Here is a 19,712-nt window from a genome sequence, read left to right as displayed (position 1 = left end):
TTATTTCTTCCGCCAAAGTGCATGACCATACACTTTCCACCATTGTATTTCATTTGCCACTTCCTTGCCCATTCCCCTAAACTATCTAAGTCTCTCTGCAAGCTCTCTGTTTCCTCAACGCTACCCATTCCTCCACCTATCTTTGTATCATCGGCAAATTTAGCCACAAATCCATTAATCTCATAGTCCAAATCATTGACATACTTCATAAAAAGCTGCGATCCCAACACCGACCCCTATGGAACTCCACTGGTAACCGGCAGCCAACCAGAATAGGATCCCTTTACTCCCAGTCTCTGTTTTCTGCCGATGAGTCAGTGCTCCACCCATGCTAGTAACTTCCCTGTAATTCCATGGGCTCTTATCTTACTAAGCAGCCCCATGTGCGACACCTTGTCAAAGGCCTTCTGAAAATCCAAGTACACCACATCAACTGTGTCTCCTTTGTCTACCCTGCTTGTAATTTTCTCAAAAAATTGCAGCAGGTTAGTTAGGCAGGATTTTCCTTTCAGGAAACCATTCTGGCTTTGGCCGATCTTGTCATGTGTCTCCAGGTACTCTGTAATCTCATCCCTAACAATCGATTCCAACAACCTCCCAACCACTGATGTCAGGCTAACAGGTCTATAGTTTCCTTTCTGCTGCCTCCCGCCCTTCTTAAATAATGGAATGGCATTTGCAATTTTCCAGTCATCTGGTACAATGCCAGAATCTATCGATTCTTGAAAGATCATCGTTAATGCTCCGCAATCTCTCCAGCTAGTTCCTTCAGAACCCGACGGTGCACTCCATCAGGTCCAGGAGATTTATTCACCCTCAGACCATTAAGTTGCTGAGCACCTTCTCAGTCATAAATTTGCACTGCAGATCAAAGGGCCTGGTTCTGTTTTCTTTAGAGATACAGCATGGAAACAGGCCCTTCTGGCCTATCAGCTTGTGCTGCCCAATGGCACCCATGTGACCAATTAACCTGCAAATCTTAGGTGTTTGGAATGTGGGAGGAAACCAGAGCACCCCAAGGAAACCGTCGTGGTTGCGGGGAGAACGTACAAACTCCTTGCAGGCAACAGTGGCAATTGAATCCGGTGTCACTAATGCTGTAATACCATTATGCTAACTGCTACACTATTGTGCTGCCCTGTTTCCCTGCTATATGAATACGAAGTGTGAAATTATTCATAAAAGAGGAACGAAAGTATATGATCTAAGTAGTGAGAGAGTTCAGAGCTGTGAGATGTAGAATGATTTGGGTCACCTGCTATATGACTTACAAAACACTAACTTATACTGTAGATATTGTAAATTAGGATGACATCAGGCAGCTTAGTAACACGCCAGTAGACTTGTTGTCTCTCAGCTCTGTTGAGTTGAATTCAATTCCAGCTTTGCAGTACTCACTGGCTGGAGTTTGCATGTTTTAGCTGTGGCTCTGTGTGTTTCTTCCTGGCGTTCCTGTCTCCTCCCACATTTCAAAAGCCTGCATATTAGTAGGTAAATTGGCCTCGTGAATTGCCTGTGGTGTGCAGGCAATAGGGAGAATCTTAGTGGGTGTGTGGAGTTAATGAGAAAGTTGGGAGAGTAAAATGAGATTAGTTTAAGTGGGGGATTACATCAACTTGATCTGCTAAAGAGTCTGTTTCAATAATGTATAACTCAATGGCTGTATGGGCAGCATGCTCACATAGGGGTTAGCGCATCAGTTAACAGTGTCAGCCCTAAGTTTGGACTTTAATTCCCTCTGCTGTCTGTAAGCAGTTTATGTGGTCTTCCCGTGACCATGTTAACTTCCGCTGGGTGCTCCAGTTTCCTCCCAAATCCCAAAGACATACAGTTAGTGTGAGTGAGTGGTGGGCTTGCAACGTTGGTGCCGGAAGTGTTGTGACTGCCCAGCACAATTCTTGCTGATTTGATTTGATACAAACAACGCATTTCACTCTATGTTTCAATGTTTCGATGTACATGCGACAAATAAATCTAAACTTTAAAAAAAATCTATGTTGTCGTCTACTACCAAGAGAATTAAATAGAAATGCAGAGGATATACTTTAGTTACGTAGAGCATTGGTGAAACCATGTTTGGAGAGCTTTGTACAGTCTCTTTTATTTAAAGAATCAGAATCAGGTGAAATATCACTGGTATATTCAAAGTTTCAAAGTATGTGTGCAATATACAACCTTGAGATTCGTTTTCTCACAGACAGCCATGAAACAAAGAAAACCATGGAACCCGTTCAAAGCAAAACATCAACCCCTCCCATGCAGAAAAAACCATTGCACAGAAAGAAGTCTGAGAAACACAAAATCAAAAGTCCAGCTCAGTACAGCTCAGTGCTTGTTATTTGCAGTCCACCCTGATTTAAATTTGCCCTACATACTGACAAATACAAGGAGCAACCAGAAACCAGAAACACTTCATAACGTGAACTACAGAGTCCAATCCACAAAATGCATCGATTAAACCTTGCCCGAGACCCAGAACTCCAGCACCAACCTCTGTCAGCATCGAGGGGGATTGAGAGACCATTCAAATGCAAGGAATATAAATGACAGTAATTAAGCAGAGAGCAAAAATAGTGAGGTAATGTTTATGGGTTGGTTCATTGTCTGTTCAAAAATCTAACGGCTGAGGGTAAGAAGCTGTTCCTAAAATACTGAGTGTGTGTTTCCAGACTCCTGTACCTCCTCCTCGATGTTGCAGTGAGAAGAAGATATTTCTTGGGTGGTGGGTTCTTAATAATGGGTGCTGCCTTTTTGAAGCATCGCCTTTTGAAATCCTTTTGGAGGCAGTTCACTTACTAGATTGATTCTTAGAACAAGCAGTTTGACTTATAAGGAGCAGTTTGACAGGCTAGGTTTGCATCTGCATTCAGACCCGCTTAATGCTGAGGATGGGTACCTCGGAGGTGGAGCACTACGTCAATGGGCGCTATGGCAGATCATTGTAACATTAAGTAAATGGACATGTGTGCCTGATTTAAAAAAAGTCAAACCTGAGTCATTATTTTATGTGTACACAGTAATTTGTGGAATAACAAACATACAAATTGGCTTATTCTATACATCAGTGGAGCAGCAACACATCACAGCAGCAGTGAAGGGGAGTGGGTGCAGGTTAAATCTTAGAGGGGGGACCAGTCTGTGGGTCCTCCTCTAACTTTGGCTTTTTCTTCAAGTAAGCATTGTGATTTGACTGCCTTTTAAGTTTCCTCATGAAGCAGTTCTCGATAGCAGGAAATCATGTCGCGAATACCTCTTTTTGCCTTATTGCTTTGCTCCCAGTCTGGGTCATTATCGATGAACTGGTCCATGATTTGTGTCATCGTGGTGAGTTCCTTGCTGATGTTGCCTCTTCTCCATTCATTTCCACCCAGGACTGGTTGCTCTGCCATTTCGCGAAGCTCTTCGTTTTCAAGGATCTCACCATGAGAATGCAGCAACTCTTCAACATTGCCATAATTAACGTATCACTTGCAGTTTCATATCCATGTTAATAATTTTCCTAGATATCTTAGAAATACTACTCTCTCTGAAAGTTGCAGGCCATTTTCCAGACATTATTGGTGAAAAAAATGGAATTAATTTGTGAGGGAGCAAGCACGTTTACTCATGGGGGGGAGGCAGAGTGTGAACTAATACATGACTGGCTGTGAGTGGCTCAGATTGTATGTAAAGCACTCTCACTGGCTGATTGAATATTTACTGTAAAGGCGGCCGCTCTTGAGAAGTTTTAAGTGTTCTTTAGAATTAATTTTTTGTCATTAAAAAAAATTTCAATAAAGAATTGATTAACCGCATTGTAAAGAATCAGTGTTATGCGGGGCAGCATTATGTGGGGTCTAGGTGTATTGGAGTCATAGAATCAGGAAAGTACAGCACAGAAATGACCCTTCAGCCCATCTTGTCCATGAGAGAGAACTTGAATGAAATTAATATGATCCTGATGCAACTGAATGAGGAGAGATGTTTCCTCTTTTGGAAGGGTCAAAGTCTGGGTGCCATTGTTTAAAGATGGGGTAATCCATTTAATCCAAAAAATACAGGCTTTTTGAAAGAATTCTTTTTCAAGGATTGTGAGACAGGAACAATTCTATAAGAGGCAGTATTTTTAAAGCAAAGTTAAATACATGATATAAGGTCCAAATTGTACAAATACAAAAAGTAAGCATAATAATGATAGATAAAGAAGTAATAAATAATATTGAGAAAGGAAGTTGAAAGTGAGTCCATAGGTTGTGTGGAATCAGTTGGGACCTCGGGGTGAGTAAAGTTATCTGCTTCGGTTCGGGAGCCTGATGGTAGAAGGGCAAATGTTGAACATTGCTGATCCTGGCGGTATGGGACCTAAGGCTCCAGTACCTTCTTCCCTTTGGCAGCAGCAAGACAAGGGCATGGCCAGGGTGGGGGCCCGGAGGATGGATGCTGCTTTCATGAGGCAGTGCTCCTTACAGATCAGCTCAATGATGGGAAGGGCTTTACCTGTGATGGACTGTGTCCTCTGCCTTTTGTTCCTCCAGCATTTTGTGTATTTTGCTCTGGATTTCCAAAATCTCTTGTATTTAGATATTTGATATGTTGGGGCGAATGAACGTTGAGGTATCTAATTGCCTTGAAACAAAATTCTTCCATTGGTTTCAGCCCAACAGTGTGAATGGAAAGATGATATTTAGTTGTAAACTTGTTTATTATTGCCATATGTACCGGGCTGCAATGAAAAGTATACCGTATACTGATCATTTCACTACAATAGTACATTGAGTCGCTATGGGGTAAAACAATTACAGAATGCAGAATAAAGTGTAACAGTGAGAGAGAAGATGCAGTGCAGGCAGACAATAAGGTGCAAGGTCATAATGAGATAGATTGTGAGGTCAAGAGTCCATCTTGCCGTGCTGGGGACCGTTCATTATTTCTGTAATGGCCCTTGAGCCTGGAGGTACATGCTTTCAGCTTTCAAGGTTCTTTTTACTGCTGTTTATCTATGATCTTCATCATTACAAAAGTTTATGGCTACATGGTGGTGGGGGTGGAGCTATGTCTCTACCAACCGAGGCGTAAGGTGCTCCTTCCCTCTGCTAGCCTGCAGATCACCCTTGGCAAGGCATAGCACCTGCTTAGTTCCCCAGTCAAGGTCACTTGAAGCCATGGGAACAGCTGGTGCGATATCACAAAACCTGGTTGTGCAACTACTGACTCCTGGCAGACAATCTCGGAAGTGTATTAATAATGGTTGGAGTCATCTGTCTAAAAAGACACTGCCCAGAAGAAGGCAATTGCAAACCACTTCTGTAGAAATATTTACCAAGAACAATCATGGTCATGGAAAGACCATGATCGCCCACAATATACAACATGGTACATAATGAATGAATGATGGCTACCTTATATATTTTGTGTCATTTTCTGTCATTTGAATTCTTACAGATTTTGTGTGGATTTCTCTGCACCATCCTTAAAATGTTTTCTGATTGTGCAGGTCGCCTTTATGCCATGCAGACTGGAATGAAAATTGACAGTAAAACACCAGAATGCCGTAAGTTCTTGGTGAAGCTAATGGATCAGTTAGAAATTGTAAGTATTAATTTAAAATACTATCTTTAAATAAAAATAAAATATTAAAATATTATTCTTCAACACAGTGATTTGAGACCGTCCATGGTTCTTTGTCAATAGCACAGCAGGTTTTTAAACCAGACTATAGGAGTGTAGGTTAATTTACATTTCATATTGATTATTCTGTCAGAGTCATAGAACACTACAGCACAGAAACAGACCTTTTGGCCCATTCAATCTGTGCCGAATCATTAATCGGCCTACTCCCGTTGACCTGCACGCAGACTATATCCCTACCATCCATGTACCTATCCAAACTTCTCTTCAACGTTGAAATAGACCTCACATCCACCATTTGTGCTAGCAGCTCATTCAACACTCTCAGACCCTCTGAATGAAGAAGTTCCCCCTCAGGTTCCCCTCAAACTTTCACTTTTCAACTTTAACCCATGAGATTTGTTGTCTCACCCAATCTCAGTGGAAAAAACCTGCTTGCATTTACTCTGTCTATATCCCTCATAATTTTGTATACCTCTATCAAATCTTCCCACAGTCTTCTACATTCTGGGGAATAAAGTTTTTACCTATTCAATCTTTCCCTCTAACTCAGTTCCTCAAGTCCTGGCAACTTCTTTGTAAATTTTCTCTTCATTCTTTCAATCCTATTTACATCTTTCCTCTAAGTAGGTGACTAAAACTGCACATAATACTCCAAGTTAGACCTCACCAACATCTTATACAATTTCAACATAACATTTTAATTTCTGTACTCAATATATTGATTTATGTAGTCTAATCTGCCAAAAGCTTATGAATTTATCTACCTGTGGCATTATGTTCAGGGAATTATATATCTATATTTGCAGATCTTTCTGTTTTACCAAACACCTCATCCATTTTTTAAAGTTATGTTTGGTTAAGTAGAGCTTGCAACAGGGAAGTATGGTGGATATTCACAGTAAGTTGTTTTTTTTTCAGAGTATAGAGTAAAGAGCATGGAAGTACAATGGGGAACTATAACTTCTTCTCTGCTGCAGAAGGGCATTTAAACTATGATAGACTGCAGCTGAACTATGGACATTGCATTTTAGAAAAAAGAAAGCAGAGTGGAAATATAATTCAAAGTTCAAAGCTGCCCAAAAAATGTCACTGTTTATCACCAGCTCCATCTTGTATAATTCAGGAGGTGCCCATATACTTTCAGATTTTATCCATGTAGATAGGTTAGGCATAAAATATTTAATATTTAATTTGTTGTTTTGTGGTTAAAACTACATTTATTAATTTATCTGCCTGAAAGTAAATTAATCGGCAATCACAACAAATTCTTGAAATGACATACCCCTCATATATTTTCTAGAACTGAAGTCAGGGTTATTGTCATCTGCACAAGTACATGTATACACAGTTGCAATGAAAAACTTACCTGCAACAGCATCTCACACAGGTACAAAGCATCAGATAAACAGTATTAATGAGACAATTATAAATTAAACATGAATTATACATGATTTTTACAAAAAGGAACACAATTACAACAAAGCAAAAACAAAGTTCATTGTAGTGCTTCATAAGCACAAGAGATTCTGCAGATGCTGGAAATCCAGAGCAACACAAACAGAACTCAGGAGGAATTCTGCAGGTCAGACAATATCTGTGGAGAGAAGTAATACTGCATTTTGTGTGTGTTGACCATTGTAATGTAGAGTAATTAAACTGGTCAGAGTGTTGCTAAACCGTTAATGATTAGGGTTGTACCAGTTGGTTCAAGAACCAAATGGTGGAAAGGGAGTAAATGTTCTTGAACCTATGGTGTGGGACTTCAGTTTAATTGAAAATCCTTCATAAATTATCTAATTTTTATTGCTTGTTTTGCTGTATCACTTCTCTATTAAATCTGAATCTCTCTGTTTTCAATGACAATGCAATATAGAAAGGGTTACTGATAACATCATTAAATGCATTATAAATAGTAAGGAATATGGAATTTGGTGAAATATACAAAATTAATTTGGACTTATGGAGAGGTACATGTAATAAATGGATTCAATGTAGGCATTTTGATACCACAGATACATTATACCCATGATCTGTCAGGAATAAGGTACAGGAGCATCAGAACTAGGACTGCTAGATTGGGTAACAATTTCTTTCCTCAGGCTGTGAGACTAATGAATATCCTACCAGCATTGAGGTCTTGTCACTAGGGCAGCAAGCTGTTTACAGTACTGTTTACTGTTTACTTTTTATCTGTGCTGCGCATTACATAGACTATGAATTATATTTTATTAACTACTTGTAGTAATATTTTGTTTTATGTGCTGTGTGTGATATATGTACTGAAGGTGCAGCATGGACCAGGGGAATGCTATTTAATTTGGTTGTATATACGTACAGTAAGATGACAATAAACTTGAACTTCAATTCAGTGTGATAAATTGTGAGAAGACGTTGCAGAAATCAAAGTTAAAGTCAATTTAGTTATGTGCATAACGTGTGTACGTGTATGTACATCTTCATCATCACAAGATATAGGAGCAGAACTAGGCCATATGGCCCTTTGAGTCTGCTCCACCATTTCATCATGAATGATCCATTTTCCTTCTCAGCCACAATCTCCTGCCTTCTCCCCGCATCCCTTCATGAACTGATTAATCAAGAATTTATCATCTATGCCTTAAATATACCCATTGACTTGGCCTCCATAGCCGCTAGTGACAACAACTTCCATAGGTTCACTACTCTCTGGTTAAAGAAATCCCTCCTCATCTCCTCATCTAAAAGGACGCCCCTCTATTCTGAGGCTGTGTCTTCTGGTCTTAGACTCTCTCACCATAGGAAACATTCTCTCCACATCCACTCTATCAAAGCCTTTCACCATTCGATACATTTCAATGAGGTCACCCTTCATTCTTCTGAATTCTAGTGCCCAGACCCATCAAACACTCTTCCTATGACAAGCCATTCAATCCTGGAATCATTTTCATGAACCTCATTTGAACCCACTCCAGTTTCAGCACATCCTTTCTAGGATAAGGGGCCCAAAATTGCTCACAATACTTCAAGTAAGGCCTCACCAAAGCTTTATAAAGCCTCAAAATTGCATCCTTGCTTTTATATTCTAGTCCTCTTGAAATGAATGCTCACATTGCATTTGCCTTCCACAGCACCGCCTCAACCTGCAAAACCTTTACAGAATCCTGCACAAGGACTCCCAAGTCCCTTTGTGCCTCAGATTTTTAAAATTTTCTCTGCATTTGGAAAATAGTCTACCCTTTTATTTCTTGTATGAAAATGCATGTCCGTAGCCTTCTGGACACTGTATTCCATTCTAGCACTTCTTTGCCTATTCTCCTAATCTGTCTGAGTCATTCTGCATCCTGTCCAATTCCTCAAAGCTACCTGCCCCTCCACCTATCTTTGTATTATCCACAAACCTGCCACAAAGCCGTCAATTCCGACATATAGCATAAAAAGAAGCGGTCCCAACACAGACCCCTATGGAACACCACTAGTTACCAGCAGCCAAACAGAAAAGGTTCCCTTTATTCCCAATCCTTGCTTCCTGCTAATCAGCCACTGCCTTATCCATGCTAGTATTTTTCGTGTAATACCATGGGCTCTTAGCTTGTTAAGCAGCCTCGTGTGGCACCTTGTCAAAAGCCTTCTGAAAAACCAAGTATACAATATCCACCGATTCTCCATTGTCAATCCTGCTTGTTATTTCTTCAAAGAATTGCAAAAGATTTGTCAAGCAAGATTTTCCTTTAATGAAACCATGCTGACTATGGCCTATTTTATTGTGTACCTCCAAAGACCCCTAAACCACATCCTTAACAGTCGACCCCCATCATCTTCCCAACCACTGAGGTCAGACTAACTGGTCCATAATTTTCTCTCTTGTCCCTCTTTCCCTTCTTGAAGAATGAAGTGACATTTGCAATTGTCCAGTCCTCTGGAACCCTGCCAGAATCAATTGATTCTTGAAAGATTGTTACTAATCCTTCCACTATCTCTTCAGTGACCACTTTGAGAATCATTTGGTCCAGGTGACTTACCTTTCAGTTTCACATGAACCTTCTCCATAGTAATAGCAATCTTAAACTTAAAACATATTGGCAATGTCCTCCACAGTGAAGACTGATGCAACATACGTATTCAATTCATCTGCTATTTCTTGTCCCCCATTACTTCCTCTCCAGCATAATTTTCCAGCAGTCCGATATCCTGCCTTATAGACATTATGTATCTGAAGAAGCTTTTGGTATCCTCTTTAATATTATTAGCCAGCTTATCTTCGTAATTACTCTTTTGGTTTTTAAGAGCATCCCAATCTCTAACTCTCCACTAATTTTTACTCTATTATATGCCCTCTTTTTTGCTTTTATGTTGGATTTGACTTCATTTGTCAGCACAATTATGTCACGCTGCCTTTACAATACTTCTTCCTCTTTGGGATGTATATATCCTGCATCTTCCGAATTGCTTCCAGAAATTCCAGCCATTGCCGCTCTGCTGTCAACCCTGCCATTGTTCTTTTCCGATCAATTTTGGCCAACTCCTCTTTCGTGCCTCTGTAATTCCCTTTACTCCACTGTAATATTGATGCATCTGACTTCAGAATCAGGTTTATTAGCACCAGCATGTGTTGTGAAATTTGTTAACTTAGCAGGAGCAGTTCAATGCAATACATAATATAGAAGGGGGAAAATAAATCAATTACAGTATACGTATATTGAATAGATTAAAAATCATGCACAAAACAGAAATAATATATCTTAAAGAAGTGAGGTAGTGTTCAAGGGTTCAATGACCATTTAGGAATTGGATGGCAGAAGGGAAGAAGCTGTTCCTGAAGCACTGAGTGTGTGCCTTCAGGCTTCTGTACCTTCTGTCTGATGGTAACAATGAGAAAAGGGCATGCCCTGGGTGCTAGAGATCCTTAATAATGGACGCTGCCTTTTTGAGACACCGCTCCTTGAAGATGTCCTGGGTACTTTGTAGGCTAGTACCCGAGGTGGAGCCGACTAAATTTACAACCCTCTGCAGCTTTTTTCAGTCCTGTGCAGTAGCCCCCCGCCCCCCAAAACCAGACAGTAATGCAGCCTGTCAGAATGTTCTCCACATTACATCTATAGAAGTTTTTGAGTATATTTGTTGACATACCAAATCTCTTCAAACTCTTAATGAAGTATAGTTGCTGTCTCACCTTCTTTATAACTGCACCAATATGTTGGGACCAGGTTAGATCCTCATAGATCTTGACACTCAGGAACTTGAAGCTGCTCACTCTCTCCACTTCTGATCCCTTTATGAGGATTGATATGTGTTCCTTTGTTTTACCCTTCCTGAAGTCAACAATCAGCTCTTTCATCTTACTGACGTTGAGTGCCAGGTTGTTGCTGCAGCACCACTCCACTAGTTGGCATATCTCACTCCTGTACACCCTCTCATCACCATTTGAGATTCTACCAACAATGGGTATGTCATCAGCAAATTTATAGATGCTATTTGAGCTATGCCTAGGCACATAGTCATGGGTATAGAGAGGGTAGAGCAGTGGGCTGAGCACACACCCCTGAGGTGCACCAGTGTTGATCGTCAGTGAGGAGGATATGTTATCACCAATCCGCACAGATTGTGGTCTTCCAGTTAAGAAGTCAAGGATCCAATTGCAGAGGGAGGTACAGAGGCCCAGGTTCTGTAACTTCTCAATCAAGATTGTGGAAATGATGGTATTAAATACTGAGCTATTGTTGATGAACAGCATCCCCACGTAGGTGTTTGTGTTATCCAGGTGGTCGAAAGCCTTGTGAAGACCCACTGGGATTGCATCTGTCATTGACCTATTGTGGCGATAGACAAATTGCAATGGGTCCAGGTCATTGCTGAGGCAGGAGTTCATTCTAGCATAACCAACCTCTCAAAGCATTTCATCGCTGTAGCTGTAGTGCTACCTGGCAATAATCATTAAGGCAGCTCACATTATTTTTCTTAGGCACTGGTATAATTGTTGCCTTTTTGAAGGAAGTGGGAACTTCCGCCCATAGTAGTGAGAGGTTGAACATGTCCTTGAATACTCCCGCCAGCTGATTGGCACAGGTTTTCAGAGCCTTACCAGGTACTCCATTGGGACCTTCTGCCTTGCGAGGGTTCACTCTCTTTAAAGACAGCCTAACATTGGCCTCTGAGACAGAGATCACAGGATCATCAGGTGCAGCAGGGATCCTCACAGCTATAGTTATATTCTCCCTTTCAAAGTGGGCATAGAAGGCATTGAGTTCATCTGGTCGTGAAGCATCATGCTATTGGGTTTTGCCTTGTAGGAAGTCGTGGTCATCGTGGCTGTCCCTCGAGGTCGAGGATGATGGTCTTTGTTCCGTACAGAGTGAAGACGCCTGTGCGTGTATTTGTTTAAAGTGTACTTGATGTTGCCCTCCAAGAAGCGCACGATACTTTGCAAATCAACCAACTGATTCCCATGGCATGGAAGCTACAACTATTGGAACTGATGGATTTGTTGCAGCCATCATCCGCTTTCACAGCAGTTGAGTTCGAAGTAACTTCATACGCCTGTTCCACCGTGAGGTCTTGGTTAGATTGTTCTTTGTCAGGGACCTCACCCTTGACCTTACCACCATGGGTGACCCTACCAGGAGCATAGCTCCAGATGGCATCGCTCTCGGGATCTCAGGACCACACAAGCTTCTCCACTGCGACAAGGTGACAATCCGTGGAGAAGTTTGTAGGAAGTAATGTCTTGCAAACCCTGCTAGAGTTGTCGTATCCATTGAGAGTTCTGCTGCTACACGAGTCTTGCAAACACTGCTAGAGTTGTCGTACATCCGATGTTGCCTCCAACCTCATTTGAAATTGTCTCTTTGGAATATTGTGGAATAGCCCACCACAAATCATAGCTGGTTCTTTGGTACAGGCCCTGGGTTACCAGACTTGACCTAGCTCTGAGATCATTGATTTTATTGATCAGTGACTGCATGTTTGCCAGCAAAATAGTCGGTTTTGGATGTTTAAAACTCCGTTTCCTTGAACGCACCTGTATCCTTGATCTGCAGCCTCACTTCCTGCGTGGAATCCTACGAGAACGAGTCCATCCAGAATCGGTATTGTTTTTGTCAGTTTTTAGCAGCGATAGTTCATTTAAACGCATTAAGAAATCTTTGTTGACTGTACTGACCTTGGAAGGAGTTGTGCTTTTTAGCTGTATCAGGCTGAAACGAGAATATTTAATCGTATCCATTGAGAGTTCTGCTGCTACACGAGTCATTCCTAGTCACCCGGTCTTATCCTTCTCAAAATTCGGGGCAAATTCAATCACATTATGGTCACTTTCCCCCAAGGGTTCTTTAACCTTAAACTCTAATCAATTCTGGTTCATTGCACAACATCCAATCCAGAATAGCTGACCCTCTAGTAGGCTTAACCAAGAGCTGCTCTAAAGAGCTATCTCGTAGGCGTTTTAGAAATTCCCCCTCTTGGGATCGAGCACCAACCTGATTTTCCCAATCCCCCATGACTATTGTAACATTGCCCTTTTGGCATGTATTTTAATTGTAGATCACATCTTAACTGCTGTTAGGGGGTCTGTATATAACTCCCATCAGGGTCTTTTTACCCTTGCAGTTCCTGTTCCCACAACGATTCAACACTTTCCAACTGTATGTCTCCTTTTTTAATGATTTTATTTCATTTTTTATCAACAGAAGCATGCCACCCCCTCTGCCTTCCTGCCTGCTCTTTCGATATAATGTGTATCCTTGGACATTAAGCTGCCATCTATAATCTTTAAACCATGATTCATCGATGCCCACAGTGTCATACATGCCAATCTGTGGCATCGCTACAAGTTAATCTGCCTTATTCTCTGTACTGCGCACATTCAAATATAATACCTTCAGAATGCTGGAAGAACTCAGCAGACCTGGCAGCGTGTAATCACTATTGCAGTCCTCTTCACCTCTTTTTTTCTTCTGATCCACAACACCAGACTCAGTGCCAGAGACCCGGTCACTACAGCTCCCCCTGGTATGTCATTCCCTCTCAACAGTATCTGAAGTGGTATACTTATTATTAATTGGAATGGCCACAGGGGTACACTGCACTGACTGCTCATTTCCCTTCTTTCTTCTGGTAGTCACCTCGTTAGTTGCCTTCTGTAACCTAGGGTGACTACTGTCTCCTGTCTATCACCTCCTCATCCTCCCGTATGAGCTGAAGGTCATTGAGCTGTAGCTCAGTGCTCCTGGTGCAGATGTGGTTATTGAGAGACTGGAGGTCAAAACACTGCCCCTGGAGCCATTCTCACTGCACTACTATGCCCTAAGATGACAATGAGAAACTTAAAAGATAATTTCCTCACCCAAGTTTGATGAGCTAAAACCACTCCAAACACTGAGCCACTCACTGGACCGCTTGCACTTGCACGTTGTTAGGTGCTGTGATGTAAGATCTGGGTGATCATGGTCTCCATGACCATGTTGTTCTTGGCAAATTTTTCTACCAAGTCGTTTGCTATTCCCTTCTTCTGGCTAGTATGTTTACAAGATGAGTGACCCCAGCCATTATCAATACTCTTTGGAGATTGTCTGCCTGGCGTCAGTGGTTGCAAAGCCAGGACTTGTGATATGCACCAGCTGCTCATACGACTATCCACCACCGGCTCCCATGGCTTCACGTGACCCTGATCAGGGGGCTAAGCAGGAGCTACACGTCACACAAGGGTAACTTGCAGGCTAGCGGAGGGAAAGAGTGCCTTGCATCTCCTTTGGTAGAGATGTATCTCCACATGTATGTTGTACAGGTGCAATGAGAATTTGACTTGCACAGCATCACAGGCACATACATCAGCTCAGCAGCGTTCACAAAAAAAACATACACATAAATTAGGCTTGGTCTTCACAAGAAGGAATGCGATTACAACAAAGCAATAATGAAGGTAATTTTAATGCAAAGTGATTGGAGTGATGAAGTTTGATTAGATTAGATTCATTTATCACATTTTGAGGCTTCTTTTGGACAGTGTCGACCATAGATGTTGTGTCCTAGCTGTCTAGGTATGCAAGCCAGGACAGTACAATATGGAGAGTAAGTTGTTTCCCATGTAGCAGGCTTTCCTCTCTCCAAGCAGATAGATGATGAATCCAAAGCAATGGCAGAGAACGTTACAGCTTGGCACCAGTGGCACGCAAGAGCTTCCAGTCAGCTTTGAACTCAATATAGGACTGTCTTGGGGACTCCAGCTCTGGATTTTTCCCTTGGGGTTTAATCTCAAAACCTTCCCCATGGGTGGGTATAGCAGAAATTTGAGATTGGAGTTTTCCTTCTCCTAGATAAGCAGCCAACCAAGGCTGATGAGCCCATCTGCCCAAAGCAAATTTTTTAAGGCACCAGTAACGTGCCTTTGCCCCCTTTCCTGTCAGTAGAAATGGTTCTGTGGGGCTTAGTAGCTAAGTCCAGGAGCTGAACTGGGTTGTCAAAGACTATTTGAGACGCATGCCATTGGGGGCATTTAATAGGTAATAGAAGCTTGTCCCCCTTATCAACCCCAGGTTATAACAACCTTAAGGAACCACATGTATATCAAAACATACAGTGAAACAAGTCATTAGCATTAATAACTAACAGGGCCTAAGGAATGTACTGGGGCAGCCCACCTGTGTCGCCACACATTCTGACGTCAACATAGCATACTCAAAATGTTTAGCAGAGCAATACTCAGGCAACATACAACAAGCAACAACAATGATACCAAGGCAAAACAACAACAGTAAAATAAGCTCCTTTCCCACTCTCCCATCCACACACTTAAAGAACCAAATGGTTGAAGGGAAGTTGCAGTTCTCGAACCTGTTGGTGTAGGACTTCAGGAATGTGGGTAAACAGTAATTTTGTTGAAGTGTTCTGAGATTAAATGAAAAGATATATTAGATAGAAATAGTTATGGAAATTTGGAGGGCATAGCTTAAAAATTGAAGCCAGACTCTTTCAAGTGCAAGCTTAAGAAATGTTTCTTTCAACAAACGATGGTGGAAATTTGGAACTTGCCTTGGAAAATGCCAGTTGATGCCAGGATCTGTCTGCATATTCCGTGACTGATTTGTGAAACTCTTCAGATACACTGAGCACCCTCGCAATGCTTTTGCAGAGAACTCCTCAGCAACATCTCAATGGAACCAGGAAGGGCAACATGTTACCCCGATAACTCCTATAAATTGATGTAATAATAAGGTGTCTCACAGGAATGAGAATCAGGAGCATTTATATTTTATTGGGGCAATTGGGAGGCTAATTTTTGAAACTATTTGGATAGTATCTGGTTGCTTCATTATAAGAGGATGTGGAAGTATTAGAGAGGTGCACAGGTGATTTTCCAGGATGCTGCTTGGATTAGGGATGATGACTTATGAAAGTAGGGTATGTGAGTTCGGGCTTTTCTCTTTGGAGCAAAGAAAGGTTGAGAGGTGAATTGATAGAGTTGTACAAAATGATAAAGAGGCATAGAATTAGTGGATAGCCAGAGACTTCTTCACAGGGCCGATATGGCTAATATAGCCATAATTTTAAGGCGATTGGAGGAAGTTATGGGGAGTTGTAAAAGTATGTTCTTTACACACAGTGTGGTGCGTGCATGGGGCGTACTGACTGGAGTGGTGCTAGAGACAACTACATAAGGAACATTTAAACAACTCTTAGATAGGCACATGGATAACAGAAAAAAGGGGGGCTATGTAGGAGGGAGAGATTAGATTGATCTTTAAGTAGGTTAAAAGGTCAGCAAAACATTATTATGTGAATTTATAGGATTTGGGTGACAGGGACAAAATCATGGTTCCTTCTCTGTGTGGATGTGCCAAAGGGCCAGTTCTGTCTGTAATGCTGTATGTTCTCTGCTCTAATCAATCATACTGTCATCTTCGGAAAGTTGAGGGATAAGAGAGCTGGGATTTGTATTCAACTGTGCGCATAAGTGAATATAGATAGGAAAGTGTGATTTGGATCAATACAAAGATATCTTTATCCAGTTGGAATACTAGTTTTGGTGTTACGGAGTTTTATATTTCTTTAGGCAGAGGGCAGTGAATCTGTGGAATTCATTGCCACGGACGATTGTGGAGACCAATTCATTGGGTGTATTTAAGGCAGAGCGTAGGAACTTGATGAGTAAGAATGTCAAGGAGAAGACAGAAGAATGGGTTGAGAGGGATAATAAATCAGCCATAATGGAGCTGACTTGATGGGCTGAATGATAATTCTGCTTCTATGCCTTATGGTCATATGGAAACAGGCCATGCAGCCAGCCTGATAACTTAGCTATGATATGTTAATTTTAGAGAAGGATGAGGAGTTAAGAGACGAAAGTATTTAATAAGCACACGGTATGTGGTGAATATTTGAGCTAGCTATTATTGGAAATATGTAAAGCTGACGTTATCAGTTATTTTGATTTGACTAAGTTACAGCTATTCATTTGAATATCAAGATACAGGGAGGTATCTTTGAGTCAAATTTCAAATAAATTTATTATCAAAGTATGAATATTCCACCATATACTACCTTGAAATTCATTTTCTTCCAAGCATTTACAGGAAAATATAGAAATACAATAGAATTTCTGAAAAACTCTAAATAATAAAGGCTGACAAACAATCAACGCACAAAAGACAAATCAAGCAAGTAATTTAAAAAACTAAATCGTCCCGAGTTATAGAGTCCTCAAAGGTGAGTCTGTAGGTTGTGGAGTCAGTTCAGGGTTGAGGTGAGTGAGTAAGGAGTCTGTACGTTCTCCCTGTGACCGCGTAGGTTTCCTCTGCATGCTCTGATTTCCTTCCACTGTCCAAAGACGTAACGGTTGATAGTTTAATTGGCCAGGCTAGGAGTAAATTGAGGGATTGTTGGGCAGTGCGGCTTGAAGGGACGAAAAAGCCTATTTTGCGCTGTATCTCAATAATAAGTAATCCGTACTGGTTGAGGAGCTTGATGGCTTAAGGGTAATCACTGTTCCTGAACCTGGTGGTGTGAGTCCTGCGGCTCCTGTACCTCCTGTGCGATGGTAGTAGTGAGAAGTGAGCGTAGCCTGGATGATGGGGGTTCTTGATAATGGATACTGCTTCCTTGTGGTGGGAAGAGCTTTGCATGTAGTGGTCTGGTCCGTATGCTGCACTTTTTGTAGACCTAGGCATTGGTGCAACTGCTCAGGATCTCTCCACTGTGCATCTATAGAAGTTTGTCAAAGTTTTAGATAACATGCTGAGTCTGTGCAAACAATTAAGAAAATAAGAGGCACTGTCATGCCTTCCTTGTTATGGCACTTCCATGTTGATCCCCAGGACAGATCCTCTGATACGGTAATGTCAAGGGAAGTTAAAGTTACTGAACCTCTCCACCTCTGATGCGCTAATGAGGACTGGCTCACGTATATGTACAACACCAGGAGATATTGTTTTGTGTTGAAGAAAGGTGACGTTTAATAGATTGTGGTGGAGCACGTTGTCAGGAAGACTGTGCAAGTAATTTTTCCAAGCTAGCAGTTAAGCATCCTATTGTTTAAAAATGGACACCGTATTTCATTTCTCCTCTTTCAAAGTCAAAGTTGAGTTTATTGTCGAATATACAAGTATATGTATGCACAGGTGTATTGAAAAATGTACTCACAGCAACATCATAGTCACAGCAGTGGTGGTTCTTGGTTCTGACCCTGTGATTCACTCCCAGTAATCCACTCTATGTAATGAACAATCTGCTGCTGGAGGTAATCAGTGGGTTGAGCAACGTTTCAGGTTGAAAACCCGAATCCAAACCTTAAATTTGGAGTATTAGTTTAGAATTAAAAAATTATCTGCTTTTAGTTCAGATCATCCAAATGCAGTGCCCTCCTCAGAATGTCTCCCTCCAATCCTGAAGTGAAGCTAACAGTTTTTCTTTACGTTGTCTTAGTTCTGGGCTAAGTCAAAGTAAATTTATTATCAAAGTATGTGTCTGTTACTACATACCACCTTGCGATATATTTTCTTGTAGGCATTTACAAGAAAATAAAGAAATAAAATTTATGAGGAACTCTACATACAATGACTGACAAACGACCAATATGCAAAAGAAGAAAAGTTATGCAAATTTAAAAAAATTATATTCTGAACATGAGTTGTAGAATCAATGCAGATTTGTGGTGATTGAAGTTATTCACACTGGTTCAGGAGCCTGATGGTTGAAGGGTAACAACTGTTCCAGAACTTGTTGGTGTGGGACCTAAGGCTCCTGTATCTCCTGACTAATGATGGTCATGAGAAGAGGGCATTGCCTGGATGGTGGGGGTCCTTTATGATGGATGCTGCTTTCTTGTGGCAGCGCTCTATGTAATTGCTTTCAATGGTGAGCCTGTGATGGACTGGGCTGTATCCACCACTTTCTGTGGATTTTTCTGTTCTTGGGCATGGATGTTTCCATACCAGGCTGTATGGCAGTGGTAGTTTTTATTGGATAAAAACACTGTTTGTCTTCCATCACTATGAGTCTCTCTTTTTCTGCAAATTAACCTGAAACCGGGAATTCACAGATCTATGCTGTAAAATCAGCAAATTTATTAATCGTGTGGTTAACATTTTTTCCACTCTCACAGCTTCATGCACGTGTGTAGCTCACTGTTCCCCAGAAATGACCAAGTTTGGATGGAAGCATCTGTTCCAGGTAGAATGCAATAGCAGCTGCCAATGAAAGAAATCATTCAACATTTACACAAGGCAGATAGTTATGTTTTCATTTAGCCTCCATTACTCAGAGAGGAACTTGGCCATGAAAAGAAAAAAAAGAAAAATTCTGCAGCTTCACTGAAGAGATGTTGACCACAAACATCTTAATATAGTGCTATTTTGTTAAAGGGTCCTGAGAGGCACAAGTAAAACCTTCTTATTTCAGAGCTGGTTAACTTACAAGAATAAGTTGCAAGATAGTTGACTGACATGACTTAATAAAAGTAGTAGAAAGGGTAGAAACAGTAGAGATTCTGCAGAGGCTAGAAATCCAGAGCAACACACACAAAATGCTGGAGGAACTCAGCAGGTCAGTCCTGATGTAAGGTCTCAGCCTGAAATGTCAGCTCTTTATTCCTCTCCATAGCTGCTGCTCAGTCTACTGAGTTCCTCCATCATTTT

General features: G+C 41.2%; 1 protein-coding gene across 2 annotated transcripts in view; it reads left to right on the top strand.

Moving 5' to 3' along the window:
- Window positions 1–19,712, top strand: part of vta1 (vesicle (multivesicular body) trafficking 1) — a 348,619-nt gene that overhangs the window by 114,665 nt on the left and 214,242 nt on the right. For both annotated transcript variants that reach the window (XM_063055463.1, XM_063055462.1), the window contains one exon: window positions 5,474–5,568. In XM_063055463.1, the coding sequence (XP_062911533.1) occupies window positions 5,474–5,568 (95 nt within the window). The remainder of the gene's footprint in view (window positions 1–5,473; window positions 5,569–19,712) is intronic.

The sequence above is a fragment of the Mobula hypostoma genome, chromosome 8, assembly GCF_963921235.1.
Source record: "Mobula hypostoma chromosome 8, sMobHyp1.1, whole genome shotgun sequence".
NCBI classification, from domain to species: Eukaryota; Metazoa; Chordata; class Chondrichthyes; order Myliobatiformes; family Myliobatidae; genus Mobula; species Mobula hypostoma.
This window is presented reverse-complemented; position numbering and strand designations above follow the sequence as displayed.